At 47.8% G+C, this 26,890-nt stretch overlaps 1 protein-coding gene across 1 annotated transcript in view; it reads left to right on the plus strand.

Moving 5' to 3' along the window:
* Positions 1 to 26,890, plus strand: part of LOC149474167 (uncharacterized) — a 210,072-nt gene that overhangs the window by 148,689 nt on the left and 34,493 nt on the right. Inside the window, exons 41-42 of the mRNA XM_089672650.1 lie at positions 11,641 to 11,812; positions 24,455 to 24,708. Coding sequence (XP_089528776.1) covers positions 11,641 to 11,812; positions 24,455 to 24,708 — 426 coding nt within the window. The remainder of the gene's footprint in view (positions 1 to 11,640; positions 11,813 to 24,454; positions 24,709 to 26,890) is intronic.

Below are 26,890 nucleotides of genomic sequence, written 5' to 3' on the forward strand. Positions count from 1 at the left end.
GCCACAGAAACGTTAATCAGGGACACAGAATTGTTACTGAGGGCCACAGAACTGTTACTTAGGGCCACAGAATTGTTACTCACACAGACACAGAATTGTTACTCGCACAGACACAGAATTGTTACTGAGGGCCACAGAACTGTTACTTGGGGCCACAGAAACGTTAATCAGGGACACAGAATTGTTACTGAGGGCCACAGAACTGTTAGGGCCACAGAATTGTTACTCGCACAGACACAGAATTGTTACTCGCACAGACACAGAATTGTTACTGAGGGCCACAGAACTGTTACTTGGGGCCACAGAAACGTTAATCAGGGACACAGAATTGTTACTGAGGGCCACAGAACTGTTACTTAGGGCCACAGAATTGTTACTCGCACAGACACAGAATTGTTACACAGGGACACAGAACTGTTACTGAGGGCCACAGAACCGTTACTTAGGGCCACAGAATTGTTACTCGCACAGACACAGAATTGTTACTCGCACAGACACAGAATTGTTACTCAGGGACACAGAACTGTTACTGAGGGCCACAGAACTGTTACTTAGGGCCACAGAATTGTTACTCGCACAGACACAGAATTGTTACACAGGGACACAGAATTGTTACTGAGGGCCACAGAACCGTTACTTAGGGCCACAGAATTGTTACTGAGGGCAACAGAACTGTTACTTAGGGCCACAGAATTGTTACTCGCACAGACACAGAATTGTTACTCAGGGACACAGAACTGTTACTGAGGGCCACAGAACTGTTACTTAGGGCCACAGAATTGTTACTCGCACAGACACAGAATTGTTACTCAGGGACACAGAACTGTTACTGAGGGCCACAGAACTGTTACTTAGGGCCACAGAATTGTTACTTGCACAGACACAGAATTGTTACACAGGGACACAGAATTGTTACTGAGGGCCACAGAACCGTTACTTAGGGCCACAGAATTGTTACTCAGGGACACAGAATTGTTACTGAGGGCCACAGAACTGTTACTTAGGGCCACAGAATTGTTACTCGCACAGACACAGAATTGTTACTCAGGGACACAGAACTGTTACTGAGGGCCACAGAACTGTTACTTAGGGCCACAGAATTGTTACTCGCACAGACACAGAATTGTTACTCAGGGACACAGAACTGTTACTGAGGGCCACAGAACTGTTACTTAGGGCCACAGAATTGTTACTCGCACAGACACAGAATTGTTACACAGGGACACAGAATTGTTACTGAGGGCCACAGAACCGTTACTTAGGGACACATAATTGTTACTGAGGGCCACAGAACTGTTACTTAGGGCCACAGAATTGTTACTCGCACAGACACAGAATTGTTACTCAGGGACACAGAACTGTTACTGAGGGCCACAGAACCGTTACTTAGGGCCACAGAATTGTTACTCAGGGACACAGAATCGTTTAATTAAAGAGTATGTCAGACAACATGCAGAGGAGTGGCAGAGGAGGCAATGTTTTCGGAGCGAGCAGACGTGGCAGCAGAGGAAGGGGTCGAGGCAGCACTATTCGCAGCCAGAGGCTAGTGCTCCCGGTGTCATCCAGTACAGTGAGGAAGAGCTAACAGAGGGCGGTCAGGAACGGGGGGAGACATCCGCCTCTTCAGCAGGCGAAGAAGTAGTGGCGAGGAGAGTGGCTCGGTAGCCGGTGTAGAGACAGGTCTGTCTCCTGACCCACACGCAGCCGAGGGGGCTAGTAGTGAGGCGGAGACCCTAATTGATGATGATGAGGCTGATCGCACTTGGCAGCCTCGTCGTCATCAGGCTATTGCTTCCGCATCATCAGGAGAAGAGGGTGGCAGCTTGGCAGCGAGCAAAACAGTCGGTGGGTTGTCTCCATCGCCACACTCTGCCATGTGCCACTTTCAGGTCTCCTCACACACTGCTGGTGTGTTGAATTTTTTGACATAGGGTGCTGGCAGATTACGGGCCTCCCATAGCTGCTGCCAGGCCCCTAATCTGCCATGGGCCCCTATACCGCCTCCTCATGCTGCTGCCAGGTCCACAGTCTCTCATGCCATGTGCCATTTTCAGGTCTCCTCACACTGCTGGTGTGTTGAATTTTTTGACATAGGGTGCTGGCAGATTACGGGCCTCCCATAGCTGCTGCCAGGCCCCTAATCTGCCATGGGCCCCTATATACCGCCTCCTCATGCTGCTGCCAGGTCCAGAGTCTGTCATGGGTCCCTGTTCGGCCTCCCATTGCTGCTGTCTCCATCGCCACACTCTGCCATGTGCCACTTTCAGGTCTCCTCACACACTGCTGGTGTGTTGAATTTTTTGACATAGGGTGCTGGCAGATTACGGGCCTCCCATAGCTGCTGCCAGGCCCCTAATCTGCCATGGGCCCCTATACCGCCTCCTCATGCTGCTGCCAGGTCCACAGTCTCTCATGCCATGTGCCACTTTCAGGTCTCCTCACACTGCTGGTGTGTTGAATTTTTTGACATAGGGTGCTGGCAGATTACGGGCCTCCCATAGCTGCTGCCAGGCCCCTAATCTGCCATGGGCCCCTATATACCGCCTCCTCATGCTGCTGCCAGGTCCAGAGTCTGTCATGGGTCCCTGTACGGCCTCCCATTGCTGCTGTCTCCATCGCCACACTCTGCCATGTGCCACTTTCAGGTCTCCTCACACACTGCTGGTGTGTTGAATTTTTTGACATAGGGTGCTGGCAGATTACGGGCCTCCCATAGCTGCTGCCAGGCCCCTAATCTGCCATGGGCCCCTATACCGCCTCCTCATGCTGCTGCCAGGTCCAGAGTCTCTCATGCCATGTGCCACTTTCAGGTCTCCTCACACTGCTGGTGTGTTGAATTTTTTGACATAGGGTGCTGGCAGATTACGGGCCTCCTATAGCTGCTGCCAGGCCCCTAATCTGCCATGGGCCCCTATACCGCCTCCTCATGCTGCTGCCAGGTCCAGGCGAACGTAGTCACACAGGGGAGGAACTTCTGAGTGTAATGAACAGAGAAATCGACAGATGGCTGTCTCCGCGCAAACTGAAAATCGGAACCATGTTGACCGACAACGGAAAGAACATGGTGTCTGCTCTGCGTCAAGGAAGGTTGTGCCATGCGCCATGCATGGCTCACGTGTTCAATCTGGTTGTCAAGCGGTTCCTAAAATCCACCATCCCACTGCAAGACATCCTTAAAATGTCACGTAAACTTTGCATGCATTTCAGCCATTCCTACACCGCAAAGCACACCCTCCTTGAGCTGCAGCGGCAGAACGGAATTCCACATCATCGCCTGATCTGCGACGTTGCAACAAGGTGGAATTCAACCCTACACATGTTAGACCGCCTTTACGAGCAGCGAAAGGCCATCACCGATTTCCTGATGTTACAAGCGGATAAAGGTACTCCCCTGTGTAACTTCGATGTCAGCCATTGGCAGCTCATGCGTGACACCTGCCGCTTGCTCAGGCCCTTTGAGGAGGCCACGCTATTCGTGAGTCGGCAGGACTATGGGATGAACGACGTCATTCCTCTGTTGCACGTCCTTGAACAAATGCTGTTAACAATGGCTGGTCAGGGTGCGGTAGACGTGGCGCACAGATCTCAACGCCACATGACCCCTGTGGGGGCAGGACAGGAAGAAGAGGAGGAGGTAGAGGAGGACATTTGTGCTCAGGAATTATTGAGTGAAATGGGTGGTTTTTCCACTCAGCGGACAGGAGTGGAGGAGCAGGAGCATCTGGTAGAGGAGGAGGAGGAGGAGACAGAGGACCCAGACGCACCGTGGCAGTATGCTGTGGAGATGGAGGCAGGGAGTCCCTCGCATTCCTTGGCACAAATGGCCCATAGCATGCTCGGTTGCTTGCGTAGCGACAGCCGAATAATAACCATCAGACAGAGGGATGACTTTTGGCTGTCCACCTTGTTGGACCGTCGCTACCGTTCCAAAATGGTGGCCTTTTTCACACCTGCTGAGAGGGAGGCCAAAATAACGTACTATAAAAACCACCTATGTAGTCAGTTGGTCTCTGCCTTTGTGCGCCAACGTCCATCCTCAGACACTGTGGGCCCTGTGCGCTCGCGTTCCGCTGCCATAGCAGCAGGGGAGGGGTGGGGTGGTAGGAGCAGTGGCAGCTCCACCAGCAGCGGCTGCCTCAGTCTGCAGTCGATGATGAGTAGCTTTCTTCACCAGCGCAGTGAGGAAACTACTAACCAGCCGCAGCAGCAGCAGCAGCAGCAGCAGCATCAGGTGGACCTGGAGCAGGACCTCAAACAACAGGCTTGGGCCTACTTGGACAGCACCCTGCCAACCGAGGTAGACAATCCCCTTGACTACTGGTCAACGAAACTTGACCTTTGGCCCCAACTAGCTGAATTTGCCCTTGAAAGGCTGTCATGCCCGGCCAGTAGCGTGGCATCGGAGCGCGTGTTTAGTGCGGCAGGAGGTATTGTAACTCCGCGGAGGACACGACTGTCCACCCAAAGTGTGGAGAGACTCACGTTTGTGAAAATGAATCAGGCGTGGATTAGTCTGGATTTCAAACCACCAGTTCCTGACACAACTGACTAAATCCGCCATGAATCATGCCTCAAACATGTGCCACTTTGAGGTCTCCTCACACACTGCTGGTGTGTTGAATTTTTTGACATAGGGTGCTGGCAGATTACGGGCCTCCCATTGCTGCTGCCAGGCCCCTAATCTGCCATAGGCCCCTATATACCGCCTCCTCATGCTGCTGCCAGGTCCAGAGTCTCTCATGGGTCCCTGTACGGCCTCCCATTGCTGCTGTCTCCATCGCCACACTCTGCCATGTGCCACTTTCAGGTCTCCTCACACTGCTGGTGTGTAGAATTTTTTGACATAGGGTGCTGGCAGATTACGGGCCTCCCATAGCTGCTGCCAGGCCCCTAATCTGCCATAGGCCCCTATATACCGCCTCCTCATGCTGCTGCCAGGTCCAGAGTCTCTCATGGGTCCCTGTACGGCCTCCCATTGCTGCTGTCTCCATCGCCACACTCTGCCATGTGCCACTTTCAGGTCTCCTCACACACTGCTGGTGTGTAGAATTTTTTGACATAGGGTGCTGGCAGATTACGGGCCTCCCATTGCTGCTGCCAGGCCCCTAATCTGCCATAGGCCCCTATATACCGCCTCCTCATGCTGCTGCCAGGTCCAGAGTCTCTCATGGGTCCCTGTACGGCCTCCTATTGCTGCTGTCTCCATCGCCACACTCTGCCATGTGCCACTTTCAGGTCTCCTCACACACTGCTGGTGTGTAGAATTTTTTGACATAGGGTGCTGGCAGATTACGGGCCTCCTATAGCTGCTGCCAGGCCCCTAATCTGCCATAGGCCCCTATATACCGCCTCCTCATGCTGCTGCCAGGTCCAGAGTCTCTCATGGGTCCCTGTACGGCCTCCCATTGCTGCTGTCTCCATCGCCACACTCTGCCATGTGCCACTTTCAGGTCTCCTCACACTGCTGGTGTGTAGAATTTTTTGACATAGGGTGCTGGCAGATTACGGGCCTCCCATTGCTGCTGCCAGGCCCCTAATCTGCCATAGGCCCCTATATACCGCCTCCTCATGCTGCTGCCAGGTCCAGAGTCTCTCATGGGTCCCTGTACGGCCTCCTATTGCTGCTGTCTCCATCGCCACACTCTGCCATGTGCCACTTTCAGGTCTCCTCACACACTGCTGGTGTGTAGAATTTTTTGACATAGGGTGCTGGCAGATTACGGGCCTCCCATAGCTGCTGCCAGGCCCCTAATCTGCCATAGGCCCCTATATACCGCCTCCTCATGCTGCTGCCAGGTCCAGAGTCTCTCATGGGTCCCTGTACGGCCTCCCATTGCTGCTGTCTCCATCGCCACACTCTGCCATGTGCCACTTTCAGGTCTCCTCACACACTGCTGGTGTGTAGAATTTTTTGACATAGGGTGCTGGCAGATTACGGGCCTCCTATAGCTGCTGCCAGGCCCCTAATCTGCCATAGGCCCCTATATACCGCCTCCTCATGCTGCTGCCAGGTCCAGAGTCTCTCATGGGTCCCTGTACGGCCTCCCATTGCTGCTGTCTCCATCGCCACACTCTGCCATGTGCCACTTTCAGGTCTCCTCACACACTGCTGGTGTGTAGAATTTTTTGACATAGGGTGCTGGCAGATTACGGGCCTCCCATTGCTGCTGCCAGGCCCCTAATCTGCCATAGGCCCCTATATACCGCCTCCTCATGCTGCTGCCAGGTCCAGAGTCTCTCATGGGTCCCTGTACGGCCTCCTATTGCTGCTGTCTCCATCGCCACACTCTGCCATGTGCCACTTTCAGGTCTCCTCACACACTGCTGGTGTGTAGAATTTTTTGACATAGGGTGCTGGCAGATTACGGGCCTCCCATTGCTGCTGCCAGGCCCCTAATCTGCCATAGGCCCCTATATACCGCCTCCTCATGCTGCTGCCAGGTCCAGAGTCTCTCATGGGTCTCTGTACGGCCTCCCATTGCTGCTGTCTCCATCGCCACACTCTGCCATGTGCCACTTTCAGGTCTCCTCACACACTGCTGGTGTGTAGAATTTTTTGACATAGGGTGCTGGCAGATTACGGGCCTCCCATTGCTGCTGCCAGGCCCCTAATCTGCCATAGGCCCCTATATACCGCCTCCTCATGCTGCTGCCAGGTCCAGAGTCTCTCATGGGTCCCTGTACGGCCTCCTATTGCTGCTGTCTCCATCGCCACACTCTGCCATGTGCCACTTTCAGGTCTCCTCACACACTGCTGGTGTGTAGAATTTTTTGACATAGGGTGCTGGCAGATTACGGGCCTCCCGTAGCTGCTGCCAGGCCCCTAATCTGCCATAGGCCCCTATATACCGCCTCCTCATGCTGCTGCCAGGTCCAGAGTCTCTCATGGGTCCCTGTACGGCCTCCCATTGCTGCTGTCTCCATCGCCACACTCTGCCATGTGCCACTTTCAGGTCTCCTCACACACTGCTGGTGTGTAGAATTTTTTGACATAGGGTGCTGGCAGATTACGGGCCTCCTATAGCTGCTGCCAGGCCCCTAATCTGCCATAGGCCCCTATATACCGCCTCCTCATGCTGCTGCCAGGTCCAGAGTCTCTCATGGGTCCCTGTACGGCCTCCCATTGCTGCTGTCTCCATCGCCACACTCTGCCATGTGCCACTTTCAGGTCTCCTCACACTGCTGGTGTGTAGAATTTTTTGACATAGGGTGCTGGCAGATTACGGGCCTCCCATAGCTGCTGCCAGGCCCCTAATCTGCCATAGGCCCCTATATACCGCCTCCTCATGCTGCTGCCAGGTCCAGAGTCTCTCATGGGTCCCTGTACGGCCTCCCATTGCTGCTGTCTCCATCGCCACACTCTGCCATGTGCCACTTTCAGGTCTCCTCACACACTGCTGGTGTGTAGAATTTTTTGACATAGGGTGCTGGCAGATTACGGGCCTCCTATAGCTGCTGACAGGCCCCTAATCTGCCATAGGCCCCTATATACCGCCTCCTCATGCTGCTGCTAGGTCCAGAGTCTCTCATGGGTCCCTGTATGGCCTCCCATTGCTGCTGTCTCCATCGCCACACTCTGCCATGTGCCACTTTCAGGTCTCCTCACACACTGCTGGTGTGTAGAATTTTTTGACATAGGGTGCTGGCAGATTACGGGCCTCCCATTGCTGCTGCCAGGCCCCTAATCTGCCATAGGCCCCTATATACCGCCTCCTCATGCTGCTGCCAGGTCCAGAGTCTCTCATGGGTCCCTGTACGGCCTCCCATTGCTGCTGTCTCCATCGCCACACTCTGCCATGTGCCACTTTCAGGTCTCCTCACACACTGCTGGTGTGTAGAATTTTTTGACATAGGGTGCTGGCAGATTACGGGCCTCCCATTGCTGCTGCCAGGCCCCTAATCTGCCATAGGCCCCTATATACCGCCTCCTCATGCTGCTGCCAGGTCCAGAGTCTCTCATGGGTCCCTGTACGGCCTCCCATTGCTGCTGTCTCCATCGCCACACTCTGCCATGTGCCACTTTCAGGTCTCCTCACACTGCTGGTGTGTAGAATTTTTGACATAGGGTGCTGGCAGATTACGGGCCTCCCATAGCTGCTGCCAGGCCCCTAATCTGCCATAGGCCCCTATATACCGCCTCCTCATGCTGCTGCCAGGTCCAGAGTCTCTCATGGGTCCCTGTACGGCCTCCCATTGCTGCTGTCTCCATCGCCACACTCTGCCATGTGCCACTTTCAGGTCTCCTCACACTGCTGGTGTGTTCAAATCTTTTGACATAGGGTGCTGGCAGATTACGGGCCTCCCATTGCTGCTGCCAGGCACGTAATCTGCCATGGGCCCCCGTACCGACTCCTCATGCTGTGACGTTGCAACAAGGTGGAATTCAACCCTACATATGTTAGACCGCCTTTACTAACAGCGAAAGGCCATCACAGATTTCCTGATGTTAAAAGCGGATAAAGGTACTCCCTGTGTAACTTAGATGTCAGCCATTGGCAGCTCATGCGTGACACCTGCGCTTGCTCAGGCCCTTTGAGGAGGCCACGCTATTCGTGAGTCGGCAGGACTATGGGATGAACGACGTCATTCCTCTGTTGCACGTCCTGGAACAAATGCTGTTAACAATGGCTGGTCAGGGTGCGGTAGACGTGGCGCACAGATCTCAACGCCACATGACCCCTGTGGGGGCAGGACAGGAAGAAGAGGAGGAGGTAGAGGAGGACATTGGTGCTCAGGAATTATTGAGTGAAATGGGTGGTTTTTCCACTCAGCGGACAGGAGTGGAGGAGCAGGAGCATCTGGTAGAGGAGGAGGAGGAGGAGGAGACAGAGGACCCAGACGCACCGTGGCAGTATGCTGTGGAGATGGAGGTAGGGAGTCCCTCGCATTCCTTGGCACAAATGGCCCATAGCATGCTCGCTTGCTTGCGTAGCGACAGCCGAATAATAACCATCAGACAGAGGGATGACTTTTGGCTGTCCACCTTGTTGGACCCTCGCTACCGTTCAAAAATGGTGGCCTTTTTCACACCTGCTGAGAGGGAGGCCAAAATAACGTACTATAAAAACCACCTATGTAGTCAGCTGGTCTCTGCCTTTCTGCGCCAACGTCCATCCTCAGACACTGTGGGCCCTGTGCGCTCGCGTTCCGCTGCCATGGCAGCAGGGGAGGGGTGGGGTGGTAGGAGCAGTGGCAGCTCCACCAGCAGCGGCTGCCTCAGTCTGCAGTCGATGATGAGTAGCTTTCTTCACCAGCGCAGTGAGGAAACTACTAACCAGCCGCAGCAGCAGCAGCATCAGGTGGACCTGGAGCAGGACCTCAAACAACAGGCTTAGGCCTACTTGGACAGCACCCTGCCAACCGAGGTAGACAATCCCCTTGACTACTGGGCAACAAAACTTGACCTTTGGCCCCAACTAGCTGAATTTGCCCTTGAAAGGCTGTCATGCCCGGCCAGTAGCGTGGCATCGGAGCGCGTGTTTAGTGCGGCAGGAGGTATTGCAACTCCGCGGAGGACACGACTGTCCACCCAAAGTGTGGAGAGACTCACGTTTGTGAAAATGAATCAGTCGTGGATTAGTCTGGATTTCAAACCACTAGTTCCTGACACAACTGACTAAATCCGCCATGAATCATGCCCCAAACATGTGCCACTTTCAGGTCTCCTCACACACTGCTTGTGTTTTCAATTTTTTGACATTGGGTGCTGGCAGATTACGGGCCTCCCATAGCTGCTGCCAGGCCCCTAATCTGCCATGGGCCCCTATATACCGCCTCCTCATGCTGCTGCCAGGTCCAGAGTGTCTCATGCCATGTGCCACTTTCAGGTCTCCTCACACACTGCTGGTGTGTTCAATTTTTTGTCATAGGGTGCTGGCAGATTACGGGCCTCCTATAGCTGCTGCCAGGCCCCTAATCTGCCATGGGCCCCTATACCGCCTCCTCATGCTGCTGCCAGGTCCAGAGTCTCTCATGGGTCCCTGTACGGCCTCCCATTGCTGCTGTCTCCATCGCCACACTCTGCCATGTGCCACTTTCAGGTCTCCTCACACACTGCTGGTGTGTTCCATTTTTTGTCATAGGGTGCTGGCAGATTACGGGCCTCCCATTGCTGCTGCCAGGCCTGTAATCTGCCATGGGCCCCCGTACCGCCTGGTCACGCTGCTGCTGGGTCCACAGTGTGACATGGGTCCTTGTACCGCCTCCCATTGCTCCCACTGCATGTGCCACTTTCAGGTCTCCTCACACTCCTGCTGGTTTCCATTTTGTCATAGGTTGCTGTATGGCCTCCCATTGCTGCTGCCTCCACCGCCACACTGTGGCTCCAAACACTGGTTTTGGCCCCGTGACTGGCCAAATGAGTGAAGTGTGCGGTGATTCTAAGATCGACGGCACTCATCTGCATGTCATACTGAGTGACAGTATTATTTCTCTTCCCCAGCAGACTTCAAGGGCATTTAAATTAAAGGTACAGTGTTCTGCACTAATATTAAGTCTCTCTGAAGCCTAGAAACACCCTTTTTTAAGTTAAATTCACAGCGAATTTATTCGACTCGAATCGAATATTGTCCACGAATTCGCCGAATCAGTCGAATCGAATTTTTCATTTCTTCGCTCATCTCTAATTATAATGAAGCCAAAAACTAAATTTACCTAGCATCCTAACTAGGGGGGGGGGGCTACACTTATAAAGAAACAAGAATAACATTAGAGATGCTGCTCAGGATGGCAAATCAAATGTCTTTGTTCTTTTTATTTAAAATGAAATAAGTTTCTTGATTGGCTGTTACTGACGTATTTTTGTTTACATGTGCTCTCATTTTCCTTTCAAAGGTTTTAATTCATCAGCCCTAATTTAACAAAATGGTAAACTTGCCTTAAAGTGTTACTAAACCCAGGACCATGCATTCATTATATCTGGCCTCCCACAGTACACAGAACATGGAAATGCTATTATATTAGTAAATATAAACTGCTAAATACCCTTTCTCATCAGCAGTATATACCAGTCTTGTGACTTCTATCAGTGACCAGATGAGCACTGGTTAAAGCTTGTAGGAGGATTTTTCATTCTCATCTGACTATCATATTAGGCTGCAGGACGCCTGATTGGCCCTGTGCTGATCACATGCACTCCCCCCCCCCAAAAAAAAAAACTTTCCAGCAATATGCACTAAACTGAGCATGTGCAGAGTGACTCCTAGGGCTCTGTACTATCAGTAGATGGACTGGGGACTGTAGAAGAAGGGGAGGATCAGAGAAGACAGCATCAAACAGGCTTTTTACACAATGCAGAGGATTAACCCTTAGGTTCCACAGTGAGTATAACAAGCATGCTTTACTGCATATACAGATTGATTTGGGTTTAGTAACACTTTAGCAATGATTAACACACCCTTAAAATGAACATAGTCTTCTGTGGAACTTGCAAATAGTATATATGTTTAGTGGTGCAGTATGGTGTCTTTGGCATACCGTTTGACACAATATTAAAGTTTGTTTAATGCATTCATTTATGGAGCCTAACATACTTTGTCTAACACACACTCTGAAGGTAAATGTACTAAATTAATGGATCTGATATTATCTGAAGAAGATACTTGACCACGGTCATTTATATTTTGCAATTGTGTCTTTCAGTTATGCAACTTTTCCCTGGATGTATCTGATAGCTGGAAATTTCAAGAATGCTGGCATGGCATTTATTACCTATGTGTGCATCAACCTGTTTATTGGCATCAATACCATCATCTCTTCTTCTGTAGTGTATATGCTTCTCCAGCAGACAACTACAAGTGACAAAAATGACCAGGTATTTAATGTTTTAACTCTTCAACAATGTATACTGTTAACAACGTACAGTATGTATCTCATTGGGGTCTCTGCATTATTTGCCTTTCTGGCAAGGTTTTATAAAATACCAACAATGACCATGAGCTGTCATTGTGAATTAAAAAAAAACCTTAAAATATATATAGAACAATATAGCCATCTCTCACCAGCTAAACACAGCAAAAAATGTTTGAAATACGCCAAATGTTCATCCTCTCTTTGTATTGACACTGCAGATTTGAAGTTTTTTTTTTATTGCTAGCTTGGTTTGCTTTCTTATACTTTCCTTTTGCTTTCCTCCCATGAGCTATGAAAGCACCTTCTCCTGTTCCCAGGGCTTGAAAACATGTTAGAGTGTCAACAGCATACAATGCAGCAATGCTTGATTGTCTCCCATCTCATTCTGATTTCTGCTTTGCAAGGGATTATGAAAAAATAATATATATTATAAATACACAATATAATATCATGCTATCAAAGAGCAAAGAGAAGTGGTGTGCCATAACCCAGGTGAGCTAAGCTAACAAAAAAAGGCTTTCAGCTGATCTACAAACAAAAGATGATTTAGGAGAGATAATTACGTGTTGTATGCGCCTAAGTGAGTGTTTTAATATTTCACTGACTGCAGCAAAAAAAAATTCTGGTCATTCTAAAAGTATTCTAACAGGATAATTCAGTTGTGCCTTTTTCTAAGTGAACCTAGAGATTTTGTATAGCAGCAAACATCAGCCCACAAGCTGCTGTGGAACTATAAGTACCATGAGGCATTGCAGGACTCTTACAGCCACAAACATGACAGAGGCAGAGATATGATGGGACTTGTAGTTCTGCAATAGCTGTAGGGCTGAGGCCTCAGAAATCCTGGCAGAAACATATATTTCTGCCCACGCTTTCAGAAATGCACAAAAAATATGGCAAAATGAGCAACGCTTGTGGCAGCATTACTTCTTAATGGCACACCAAATGTGGGTAGCAGTCTCATGTTTTGGAAGGTCTTTTGAAGTTTAGTGGATTGCGAGCTAATAGGTACCTAGGCACCAGCTCGGCTGGGGGGTTTTATAGTCCTGACGCCCTCCCAATAAGCTTGTTGCCTGTGATCTCTGCAAACACACACCGACCACATGTCACTAAACAGAGAGGGAGGGGGATGAGGAAAGAGAGAGAGAGATAATTGTACAAGATGGACGGTCCTTTGCCAAAATGGAGGTTCGCATCCATCTCTGTGTGCAGGATTGCTACACCTCCCCCCTCAGGTGGTTGCATGGGAGGGGACTGCAATTTCCCTCCTGACGCAACCGACTTCTGCCAGCTCGACCTGTCTCGACAACCCATCAGCATTGCCATGGGTGCTGCCCTTCTTATGCTGTATGGTGAAATCGTATTGCTGAAGAATTAGGCTCCACCGAAGTAGTTTGCCATTCTCCCCAGCAACACAATTTAACCAGCTCAGAGGATTGTGATCGGTGATCACTGTGAAGTGCCGCCCATAAAGGTACATTTGTAACTTCTGGAGGGCCCACACGATCGCAAGAAACTCCTTTTCAATCATGGCGTATGCTACCTCTCTGGGAAGCAACTTCCGCCTCAGGTAGAGGATGAGATGTTCTTCTCCTGCACCATCCACCTGGCTCAGGACTGCACCCAAGCCATATGCAGAGGCATCCGTCTGCACTAGGAAATGACGGGTGAAGTCTGGAGCCTGTAGCACAGGGGTGCTGGCCAGCGCCTCCTTCAAGGCCTGGATGGCCTTCTTACAATCGGGTGTCCAAGACACCACCTTGGGTAGTTTCTTCTTGGTCAGGTCAAGTCACAGGTTTCGCCAGGCTACTATAGTTACATACAAACTTCCTATAGTAACCGGCTGTCCCCAGGAATGACATGACCTGTTTCTTGGTTTGGGGATAGGCCAGGCCAGGATGGTCTCCACCTTCCCTGTTTCTGGCCTCAGGGTGCCTTCGTCTACCTGATGTCCCAAATACTGGACATTTGTCATGCCTTTCTGACATTTACTGGGTTTGACGGTCAGATTGGCAGCTGTCAGTTTGTCCAGAACCTGTGACAGATGCACCAGATGTTCTTCCCAGGTGGGGCTGAACATGGCGATATTGTCCAGGTAGGTTACTGCAAATTGTTCCAGCCCGTCCAGCAAGTCATTCATGACCCTCTGGAAGGTAGCTGGGGCATTCTTCATCCCAAATGGCATGAACAAGAATTCGAACAAGCTGAATGGGGTGATGAAGGCATACTTTTCCCAGGTCTCAGGCGCCAGAGGAATTTGCCAGTACCCCCTGCTCAGATCCCTGATTGTGATATAGCGGGCAGCCGCCAGCCTATCCAACAATTCACAGATCCGGGGCATGGGGTAGGCATCTGCAGTGGTGATGGCCTTCAATTTCCAATAGTCCACACAGAACCTGGTCATCCGGTCCTTTTTGGGGACCAGGACTACAGGAGATGCCCAGGCACTGTGAGACGTCTCAATCAGCCCCAACTGCAGCATTTCCTCAACCTCCTTTTTCATATCAGCCAACACCTCCAAAGAGACGCGATAGGCTGATTGTTTAATAGGAGGATAGGCCCCTGTGTCTACTTTCTGGGCAGCGAGGTGTGTTCTCCCAGGCTTCCCAGTAAACCTACTCCCATATACTGCCAGCACTCTCTCCAGCCCAGGTACCTGAGTGGGGGTAAGGAGGGGGTTGATCGGGTGGGCTGAATCCACTTTCCTAATGTCAGCGAGTAGGTCTAGGAGGGGGTCAGCCTCCTCGGGCTCCTGTTGGCTGCAGACTGGCATGACATAGGCCGTACGTTCATGGTGGGCTTTGATCATGTTAACATGGAAGGCCTTCTGCCGTCTGCTCCCTTCCCCCAACCTGACCAGATAGGTAACATTGTTCAGGCACTGGGTGATGGGGTACGGGCCTTCCCAGGCAGCCTGAAGTTTGTTCTGCCGCAAGGGTAGCAGAACATACACCTATTGACCAACGTTGTACAGTATTACGGTCATACCAAACGCTTCTGCCTGGTCTGGGCCATATTTTCCCGTACCATCCCTACCAGCGTCTCCATTTTATCCCTGAATTTTAGCACGTAATCCACCACAGAGACCTCAGGGTCAACAATTTTGCCCTTTCAGGTCTCACGGATTAGGTCCAGAGGCCCTCTCACCCTCCGCCCGTACAGAAGTTCAAAGGGCAAAAACCCGGTGGACTCCTGAGGCACCTCTCTGTAAGTGAATAGCAGATGAGGCAGATATCGTTCCCAGTCCTTCCCCTGGGATTCCACAAAGATGCGCAACATTTGTTTCAAGGTGCCATTGAAACTCTCGCACAAGCCATTTGTTTGTGGATGGTAAAGACTGGCCATGATGTGTGTCATCTGTATCTTCTGACAGAGAGCTTGCATCAGGTCTGACACAAACTGGGGCCCTTGAGCTCGGCCAGAAACCCCACGCTGGTGAAAATCCCCAGCAGAGCATCCGCAACCTTGTCCGCCCGGAGGGAGGAGAGAGTCACAGCTTCGGGATACCTGGTGGCATAGTCAACCACTGTCAGGATATAACGTTTGCCTAAGCTGCTAGGGATGGCTAGAGGCCCCAAGATGTCTACTGCCACCCTCTTAAAAGGTTCGTCAATCACAGGCAAAGGTTGTAATGGGGCCCTGTGCACATCTTCTGCCTTGCCAACTCGCTGGCAGGTAACACAGGACCGACAGTAGTCAGCTATGTCAGTCAGCATGGTAGGCCAGTAGAAATTGTGAACTAATCGGGCTCTGGTCTTAGTGATCCCCAGGTGCCCTGCTAAAGGAATTTAATGAGCCACTTTCAGCAGTTGTCCCCTAAAGGGATTAGGCACAACAAGCTGTCTCCTACCAATGTCAGCCCCCTCCCCTCGGTGGGCAAGCCCTCCCTATACAGCCTTTCCTGTTCCCAGTAGACCTTCTGTTTGTCATCCTCTGCAGGGGGGCAATTAGCCAGACTTCTGAGCTGCTCTAGGGTCTGGTCTGTCTGCAGTGCTGCTTCAAATGTGGAACCGCAAGTCCCAGCCAGTGGTCCTGTAGCAAACAATGACGGCTGCTGAGACTCAATGGAGGCAGAGTCCACTGGGTCAGAACAAGGGGAGGGAACAGAGACATCCTCCTGCTGTTCTGAGACCAGAGCCTGTGCCTCAGCTGCCCTTGCCGCACTGCGGGTGACCACTAATTTTGGTAATGCATCATTAGTATCATCATCATTATCAATATCATCATCATTATCAACAGTTACGTTTGCAACATCAATAACACAGGAGTTCATTACCTCCCCCTTCAAGGGTGTCTCCTCTCCTTCTCCAGGCTGTGGAGAATTCCGTAACCCCACTCCACTTCCAACCTCCTACCTCTGTCCATCAACAGGTTGCCCAGATATTACCCAACATCTGCACACAATACCTTGGTATGTCCAGAGAGTTCCAGTGGGGCATCCGGGGCGTCCTTAGCAGGGGCATAGTAGGAGATAAGGGTGCCCAGATCAGCACCCAATAGGACGGCTGTGGGGATTTCATCTGAGACTCCCACCTCCCTCATCCCCCTCCCTGCACTCCAATCGATGAACATATAGGCACGGGGTATGCGGGAACGGGTTCCCCCCACTCCGGTGAGGGTATGGAACTTCTCTGGGATGATGTCCTTGTCCTCTATCGCATCTGGTCGGACTAAGGTGACTTTAGCTCCAGTTACGGTCCAGTTACCGACTATGACTGGCTGTAGGTTGGTGCCGGTTCCCCGAGGCTTACCACTGACCAACAGCACGGAGGAAAGGTTGTGGGCCGGTTGGCCCGATGATGTCATCTTCTTCTGCTCAGGACACTGCGTCCTGAGATGTCCGGCTTCACCACAGGTGAAACATCTGCGATTGTTAGTCAGGAATGGCTTGGCCCCAGGTGCTGCAGGTGTTGGGTGAGGGGGAGCTTGACTCACCGGCGTAGAAGGGGTTACTATGGGCGATTTCCCTCCTTTCCAGCCATTTTGAGGAGCCTTGCGAGGGTCAGACACCCGTGTGTGGACATAGGTATCTGCCAGATCGGCTACAGCTTTAGCAGATGCTGGTTCTCTTTCTAAGACAAACTGTCTGACGTCTGCCGGGCAGATATGCAGGAGCTGATCTCGTATCATGAGATCCTCTAAAGACTCATAGGAGTCAGCTTTCAGTCCTTTAGTCCACTGCCGGAATGTGTTGCGTAAGCGACTCGCCACATCCATGTAAGAGTCCCCAGATCCCTTATGCAAGGACCTAAACCACTTGCGGTACACTTCCGGGGTCATCTGGTACTTCCGGATTATGGCATCTTTTAGCGCTTCATAATCGTCGTCCTGCCCCTCTGGCAATTTGACAAACACATTCAGGGCCTTGCCTCGTAGCCCTGGTGTCAGGTACTGAGCCCATTGAGCTTGGGGCAGATGGTACTGACGGCACATTTTTTAAAATTACAGTAAATACGTGTCAATGTCACTATCTTTTTCCATCACTGGAAACTTGGCTGCTGTGCCCATGGCCAGAGAGGCGTCCCTATGCTCTAAGGACCCAGGGTGCTTAACCTGTCGCTGCGGCTGGAGCCTCGCCATCTCCAGCTCGTGCTGACAATTAGCTTCCCGCTGCACCGCCTCTCTCTCAGCCTCTTTTTCAGCTTGGCGTTCCTCTCTGTCAGCCTGGCATTCAAGGAACCGCAGGTATGCCCCAGGATCTGTCTCCATGATGCATTTCAGGGCTTCCTGCAGAGTCTCTGCTGGTTACAGGCATTCCGGTGCTGGTTGCTCAAGCTGTGGTGTGAAGATAACATGATACTCCAGTGTCAGTCTCTGTATGCCCATCCTGCGAGGCCGTCTCTGAGCCACTGGGATCGGAGGTAGCGGGAACCCCTGCATGGTCAAGTTCTCCCGAGTTCTGGTCTGCTTGGCTATCATGCTCCTGTAGGTCCCGAATCAAATCTTCACGAGTTTTGCGTCCGACGTCCATTCCTCGTGAGGTACATTCCGTACTCAAATCACTTTTGCTAATTTTCTTGTATTCTGCTGCACTAGGCATAATTGCAAGCAAAGATAGAAGAGAAAGCAGAAAAAGGAAGGAGCTGTTGCTATATGTCTCTCTCTCTATATATATATATATATATATATATATATAAAAATATGCACCGCTTGTTTCTAAGGACTGTTTCCACAAAGGTTACAATCCTTCAGTGCAGAGCTAATTCCTAACAATGCACTAAAGCTCTAACACAAACTATCCCACGTACGCTGCCAGCCAATATGTGACGATCGCGGCGTCAGACCCCAGCCCTTCTCACCAAACTCGTGACTGAAGGACTAGCCAATCTAAAACCGCGCTGTCACGTGCGTAACAATGCCACACCAAGCTGCACCCTGCACAAAGATTTTCCAGCTCACTGGACCACAACCGATGTACCGGCAGCCTGGGAGCGATTGTTACTGGGCCAGGTTAATTACACAATTCACCCTTCACACTGCCACCACCTCCTTTTTGTACAGAGAAAGAGGAAACTCGGCAACATTAGCAATAACACTATTATGTTTGAATAATCATCATTATACCACTGTCACCGCAGGCAGAGATACACCAAAGTTTAAAACACACACACAGTAGCGCTCTACTTTGATCTCCCACTGTTAGTTTCGATGTTAAAGCAGGGAGATCTTCAACTCTTCACCCACTTAGCTTAACTCCAAGCATAACAGCCTTTTTCTAGGATCTCAGCAGGGTGTCTCCTTACAGCAGAGAACCAATCACCTCATTTGGGGAGGGGTGTTGGGGCGGAGACACAAGCTAGAACAAAAATCCCTCATAGCTTATATTATGGCCAATAACTTTTCCTCGGGGCATTTAGCAGCCGTTCCACTAGTAGAATAATATGCAGACGCATCTGCAGAACGGTTAGTTATGGAATATGAAATATTCGCGTGAATGGTTCAGGAGATATAATTTTCTGCTCTCCGGTATGTGTCAGATAGGGGGTGCAACATACCAGGAGAATGGTCTCAAATTGAGCCGTCTGAATATGGGCTCCATGTTTACGTAATTATGTCCTACATGAAGATATCAACTTATATGGAAAAGTGAGTTTTTAAAAGTAAGTCTGTTTTTACGACCCCTTGGAAGGTCTTTTGAAGTTCAGTGAGGGACTTGGTTTACACTTTTACGATATCCCAGATTGTGAGCTAATAGGTACCTAGGCACCAGCTTGGCTGGGGGGTTTTATAGTCCTGACACCCTCCCAATGAGCTTGTTGCCTGTGATCTCTGCAAACATACACCGACCACATGTCACTAAACAGAGAGGGAGGGGGATGAGGAAAGAGGGAGAGAGAGATAATTGTACAAGATGGACGGTCCTTTGCCAAAATGGAGGTTCGCATCCATCTCTGTGTGCAGGATTGCTACAGGGGCAGTTTAATGAAAAATCTCTCCACTCTTCCTACTGCATAGAGTATATTGGGAAATGTAGTGTAACCAATATAGTGTTGCGATTATATGACAGCCATCTCAAACTAAAATTCCCAAGATTCTCAGCAATCTGCATAGAAGTCTATGGGCTTGCTTGGCTTTAGTTCTCCCCCTGCTGGCTGGAGGAGGATGGTGCAGCATAGCATAAGTATCTCAGTAGAGGGAGAGAAAAAAAGGGCAATGTCTTCATCTCCATATTGCTGTAGCCCAGCACCTGACTACACATACAAGGATATTTGTTGAAAGATTATATTTTATTCAAACTATTTGTGCAGATAAATGGTCCTGGGTTCCATAGCTAAATTCATAGGGGCAAAGAGGGTTGGACAGTGGATTCCTGCCCTTTGATCTGTATCTATTAGAAATGTAAATAGGTGTGATGAAAACTAATATGCTGACTTCTGCTTGTGCAGTGCCTTGCTTGATGTAGAGGTTTGACTTTGGAGTCATGCATTCAGATCTGACAGATGCTAAGTCTCTGCTGGCTGCACAGTAGTAACCAGGGCTTTTTTTCAGAGGGAACGTGGGGGAACACAGTTCTGGCACCTCCAGCACTGAATGCTGGAGAGTCTATTGATGCTTGCTGCTGGCTGCTGGGGGATATATTGTCACTTGAGGAGATATATTTTTGCATGGTAGTCTATTGTTGCTGGGGAGGGATCTATTGTTGCTGTGAAGTCAATTGTTGCCAAAAGGAATCTACTGCTGAGGGAGGGGTCTATTGTTGCTTGCTGATGGGAGATCTGTTGTTGCCACTGGGGGGTCCATTGTTGCTGGGGTGATATTATGTTGTGGAGTCCATTTTTGCTAGGGGGGGCTATTGTTGCTGGCTGCAGGGGATCTATTTTACTGCTTTTCTTGTTATCCTTAACAAATTTCATACAAAATGATGCTTGGCTGTGTACTTCCTAAAAGGAGCCATACTGGGAGGTGGAACCAAGGGACGGTGGTCGAAGGTGGATAGGGATACGGAAACAAGGGGTGACTCAGAAGGGGGGAGTTCCTGCGCCTATTCTCTGTGGAAAAAAAAGCCCTGGTGGTAACAGACTATAATCCTCATGGCTATATAGCCATCATTTCCAAGAATCCTCAGCCTCCTAGTTCAAATTGCAAGCAGTTTGTTTTATGAAATATGAGTTTTCCTTTATCCCTTTAGATGTTTGAAGAGGTTGCAAATGTAATGGACTAAGCATCCTATATGTATTTTAGGAGACTTAGTTCATTATATTTACTGCTCTGTCAAGTCATCTTCTGAGGTGTTACCTGTATAGTGCACTGACATAAAAAAAATATTGTCATTCTTTACAATACTGAGCTTAAGCATACAGTAATGCTAAAAGTAATGTGAGTGGATCTAAAAGTGTGTATGAAGTTGCTGAAGGAACTATTTGCAATGGAAGTTGTAGAAAGTCTGCCAAAACCAATTTTAAAGAAAATGTGGAGAAGTTTTCAGGCTGGTCTGGTTCAACGCAGGGTCTTCTTCTTCATCATCAGGTGGTGGGTAGACTATGAAGAGAGCAGCAATGACACGATGAAGCCAATGCTGCTCTCTGCATCAATACACTGTAAGTGCAAAGTGCTGTGAAATTTCACTAAAAGCAAATAGGCTTTTCACTTTTCAATCAAGTTGCACTTTGTATGGGAATTTTCTCCAGCCTTTAGTGAATGTGGTGAAATTTCACTTTGCACATAATACCCAAATGCCTACAAGGAAAATAAAAAAACAACATGTTTGCTTGCACATGATTGGATTGGATGCCAGCTTCATCTCTCTATGCAAAGTGCAACTTCTCCTGCAAAGTGAACAATCTAGCACCAGATTAAAAGAATATTGAATCCAAAGCAATTTTTTTGAACCAGTTGGGGTATCATATCACAAAAAGAAATAGCCCAGAGTTGGGCTCTTAAAGAGGAGTTCCACTCACCCTGTCAAAGAATAAAAGTCAGCAGCTACAAAAACTGTAGCTGCTGACTTTTAAATAACAGCCACTTACCTGTCCCTCGGTCCCACGGTGTGTCCCCCACAGACCATTTCACCAACCATCTTGTGTTCCAGGCGCCGGTATCTTCAGTGTGGGCACCCAGCTGTGATAGATTGCGGCTTCACACTCGGGTACCCACTGCGCATGTGTCCCAAAAGACTACAGGGAGGGAGAGAGGACACCTTCCGGTTCCGGTCACCTAGGCAATCGGACCAGAAGTGGGAATGGGTACCTGTCAAATTCGGGTACCCAGTCCCCCCAAAGGTGCCAATTCTTAATGGGGAGCAGTCCTTAAAGCGGAACTTTCCCTTTTGAGTGGAGCTCCGCTTTAAGGTCAGGCTTTCTTCTCAAGTCAGGCTGTCTGCCCTTTTTTTTTACCATGAATGAAAAATCTCCCTAAAAAGTGGCACCGACTCCATAAATAATTTCTCTACACATCAGATGCAGCCAACCTTCTACTGCTTGGCTAAAACTCCCCATTGAGCCTATAAATATGCTGATTTTGTAGTTTACCTAATCTTTTTTTTTTTTGTTTACAAACGATTTTATTGAATATAAGTAGACTGTAAAATAACAGCACATTTTCAAGTGTTATTTTCAACGAAAACAAGGCACTTTTGAAATGTACAATACAGAAAAGTATATTAACATAAGAAAGAGAGAAAAAAAAAAAAAAAGGAAGAGTAAATTACGAGTGCATGAAATACGTGAACAATAAGATAAGCTAAGAGATACATCCGTCAACAGTACATATCAGGCAACTTTTACTGAGAATATTGTTAAACATGCAATAAGTGTCTACAATCTCTCCATGACTCCCATTTTTTATCATATAAGTGCATCTTATCCAGTAGGGTATAATGAATGCGGTGCATAAGCATTACAGTATCAATTCTGTGTAAAACGGAGTCCAAGGGTACAGCATTGGACCTCCAATGTAAGGCAATAGACCATAAAGTGGCAATACATAATGTATGTATCAATCTCAGATTGGCATCAGAGACCCCTGGGATATTGGCCCCCAATAAACAGGTCTGTATGGACAATCGTATCAGGGTACCCGACAGTGAGGTAGCCACCTCAGATATCTTACACCAAATCAAACATATGGTCGGGCAATCCCAGAATATATGAACCAAAGTACCTGTGAGGCCACAGCCCCGGAAACATAAAGGGGACGTTTGTGGAAACAATACATGTAGTCTTGATGGGGTATAATACCATCTGGTTAAAACCTTGAGGGCCTTCTCACGAACCGAAAGAGATCTAGAACTCTTGCATATATTATCCACCATGGAATCCCAATCCTCCTCTGAAAAAGTGATACCACTATCCTCCTCCCATTTTTGTCGATAAGAGGGGGGTCTATGAAAAAGGCAGATTAAAAATTGGTGATAAAGATCTGAGATAAGACCCCTACCCCTAGTAGAGTCACGGCTGATACGTTCAAAAAAAGAAATCGGGGAAGATGGCATAAGGCCAAAGTGTGAATTAAAAAAATGTCTAATCTGTCGGTAGCGAAGGTACTCGCGAAGAGGAACATCAAACAACACACGTAGCATATCAAAGGTAATATAAGATCCTCCTCTTTGAAAATCCGATAATCTGATAAAGGATCGATCATACCACCAACGAAACTGTTGAGGGGAAGAAAAAGCTACAACAAAAGTGGGGTCACCAAAAAATTAAACACCTGGGGGGGTAAGAGAGACTAGATTCAATTTAGATTTGTATTTGGACCAGAGAGTCAGCGAATGAGTCACTATGGAGTTATGAAAAGTAAGCGATCGGGGGAAATTTTAGACCATAGAATTCCCGGTAAATAAAATGGGCGTATCGATTGAGACTCAAACTTGATCCATGGGATTTGAGAGTTAATAGTAGCCCATTGTGATAATTGCGCAAAACGAGCAGAGAGGTAATATAGCCAAAAGTTGGGGAGGCCAAGACCTCCCGTCCGTTGTGAGCGGTACAAAATGGATGAAGCAAATCGTGGATGCTTATTTCCCCAAATAAAATTATTAACAGTCCGCTGAAAGTGATCCAAAAACGTTTTTGAAACTGGGACTGGAAGTGATCTAAAAAGATAAAGCAGTTTGGGCAAAATATTCATTTTAACTGCCGTGACTCTACCCAGAAAGGAAATATGATAACCATGCCAAATCTTCAATAGAGTAGAGAGACGTGATACACATGATGGATAATTAGCAGTAAACATATCCGAGTATCTGGGGGTGAGATTAATCCCCAGATAGGAGATCCTGTCCTTGACCCAACGAAATGGGAAAGGGCTACGGAGAGATGCACTTAGGGAGTCAGGAACATTAACCGGCATAATCACCGATTTGGTAAAATTAACGGTGAGACCTGACACTAAGGCAAAATCGTTCAATACAGCACATAAATTAGGCAATGAAGTCAACGGTTTAGTAAGAAAAAGCATGACATCATCGGCTTACATGCTCATTTTAAAATGTGAAACTAATAATGAGTAACCAGAAATATCCGAATGTGATCTGATCGCCAATGCCAAAGGTTCCAACACCAGCGCAAATAGAAGGGGTGAAAGAGGACAACCCTGGCGGGTGCCTCTACCCAATGTAAAAAAGTCAGAGTTACAACCAGGAAGCCTTATTCTTGTTTTAGGAGAGTCGTATAGGGCGTGCACGCCTGCCAAAAACCCGTCACTAAAGCCCATTTTCCCTAGCAGGGAGAATAAATATGGCCAAAGAACACTGTCAAAGGCCTTGTTTATATCTAAACTCATCAACAGAACCTCTTTGGAATGTAAATTGGCATCTTGAATAACATTTAGAGTGAGGCGAATGTTATCATTAATAAATCTGTCGGGAATAAAACCCGACTGGTCTGGAGAAACCAAAGAGGAGATGATAGGGGCCAACCTGTTCGCCAAAATACGGCTAAATATCTTCAGATCGTTATTCATTACTGAGATTGGTCTATAGTTTTGTGGCAAACAGTGGTCTTTCTGTGGTTTAGGTATTAGGGACATATTAGCCAATAGCATCTCCTCAGGGAACCTACCCCCCTGCAAAACATCATTGAATAAAGTTATCAAATAGGGAGCCAGCGTGGGGGCAAAATGCTTATAACCTAATCTTAAAATACTTTCTTTTTTTTTCTTACAGAGCCTGGACACCACATACAATGTCCTCATAAACATTTTTAAGATCTTCCCTCAGTTCTGTTTTGGTTATGGGCTGATTCAACTAGCACAGCAACAGGCTATACAAGAGCAGTATTCCATCTTTGGAAGTAATGAGAAAGTGAATATTTTTGACATGAACATACTGGGATATATGTTTGTATCCATGGCTGTCCAAGGGACCTTCTGCTTTCTGCTACGACTGTTAATCAATGATGGAATAATCTACAGTGTTAAGTAAGTTATGTTATTGTTAAAGCTGAACTGCAATTAAAACCCAGTTGTAAGCTTGGTTCTGCTGCCCACTTGTCACTGGGATAGGGGATAAGGGAACTTTGCTAAAAGGGTAAAGGACAGCAATAAAATACCAACAGAGGTATTACAATGTATCCATGCTACCTAAAGTGTTTCATTGCTTGTCTGTTAAGTTTGTCAAGTTAGAGAGCTTTCATCAAACTGAGCCCCTGTAGCCAGGGCAGGAAATTAGGAAACTCTTCCCAGCAGAGACACAGACAGCAATAAAAAACTGGCAGAGGTTCTAATCCTTTCTCACTCTATTATACATAAAAAATATGTTATACATTATTGATAGAGTGCCAGCATCAGCATTACTTGCAATAATCCGGTGAATATTGGGTGGTGTAGGCTTTCTTCAGAGGCAACAAAAAGCACTTTTGATTGGTAAAAGCTTTTGTTATCAAACACACTTTTTCCAATATGTCAGAAATGATCTTTTCTGCTGTTAAATAATGGGGGGAGGTGTCTTATACTTGTGTTTACCACTACACAATGGCTGAGTTATATAAAATTTTAGAAAGAGGTATCACCACCTGTTGTTTTAGGTGCAACTCTTACCCTTCATTAAACACTTGATCACCAGAAGGTTTTACCCCTTCATGACCAGGGCATTTGTTTTGCTATTCAGCGCTGTGCTACTTTTTTTTCCCCATACATTTTTTTTTATTTATGTTATACAACATATTACAAGTGCAAGTAGCAATCATGTTACCATAAAGAATCAAAGATAATAAATGAGCAAAAAGTATAAAGTATGTTCAGTATAAGAAAGAAAAAGGGCGTAGAAGAGAAATGTAGGCCAATAGCCAAAAAGTGGTATAAGATACCCCAAATCTTACAACATATGATATCAATCCAAGTCTCCTATTAAGGGCAAAATAATATCTGAGGAGCTAACGTCATAGCTGCAAAAAGAGAGGTCATTAGGTAGGCCATGCTAAAGTTCCATAGAAGGGTTATATTCAAGGGAGATTTCCTACAGGGGTCGTTCAGTGGCAGTGGGCGAATAACAAAACAGAATAGAAATAAAAAGGATGAAAGAAAACAAGGAGAAGAAAAACAAAATGGGGGGAAATGGGGAGGGAAAGGTAAGGGAAAGAGCCGGTATACCGCATCATCTTCTGGCCCCCACAACTCCTCCCCCCCTAAATAGTCCATATAAGGGATAACTATACAATGTACCCAAGAGTGGGAAATGAGATCACAGTACACCTATAGCATTAAGGCCATCTATTGTATGTAGTTCCTGTATTGCTCAGTAGTCTTAAAATGGGACCAGCAAGACCAGACAGTTGTAAACTTATGCAGTCGATCTTGAGATATACAGATCAGTTCATCCATCTCTTCTATCTTATTTATTCTAGAGGACCATTCCTTGATAAAAGGGTAGATTGCCAATGGACGGGAATGCAAAGTCTAACCGCGATGACCAAATGCATAGCTAGGGATTTCCAATAATGCATTTTTGAGAGAGATGTGTGATGCAATAGATATTGTTCAGGCGTAAAAACCAGAGTGTATGTGTTAACTAGCGAAATTATATCATGAACCGATTGCCAAAAGAGCACCGTGCTACTTTAACTTCTAATTGTTCGGTCATGTAACACTGTATCCAAATGAAATTTTTCTAAAAAAAATTTTCAGACAGAGAGCTTTCCTTTGGTGGTATTTAATCACCACTTGGTTACTACTATTAATTTTTTTTTTTGCAATATAAATGAAAAAATACTGAACATTTTGTAAAAAAATACCCAAATCAGTGTATATTATATAGTTTGTGTGAAAGTTATAGAGTCTACAAACTAATATATGGTATACAGTATATATTTCAAAACTGATCAGTCCTGATGTACTGACATTTGATTTCTTGATGTCTTAAAATGCCAGCATAGTACAAATACCCCCTAAATTACCCCTTTTTTGGAAAGGAGGCAGTCCAATGTATTTAGTAAGAGGCATGGCATCACAATTTTGTGGAAAACAGAAAAAAAATTTTTTTTTCACAATTTGTTTACATATTGTCACCAGTGCAGTACAGCATCATCATACATATGACTGGTTTGGCAGTGATCAGGGATAATGATTGGTGATGTTATGTAAAAAAACATTTTTTTCTTTCTTT

Source organism: Staurois parvus, unplaced genomic scaffold (genome assembly GCF_062004578.1).
Source record: "Staurois parvus isolate SC_StPar_1 unplaced genomic scaffold, SC_StPar_1.0 ptg000011l, whole genome shotgun sequence".
In the NCBI taxonomy this organism is placed as follows: Eukaryota; Metazoa; Chordata; class Amphibia; order Anura; family Ranidae; genus Staurois; species Staurois parvus.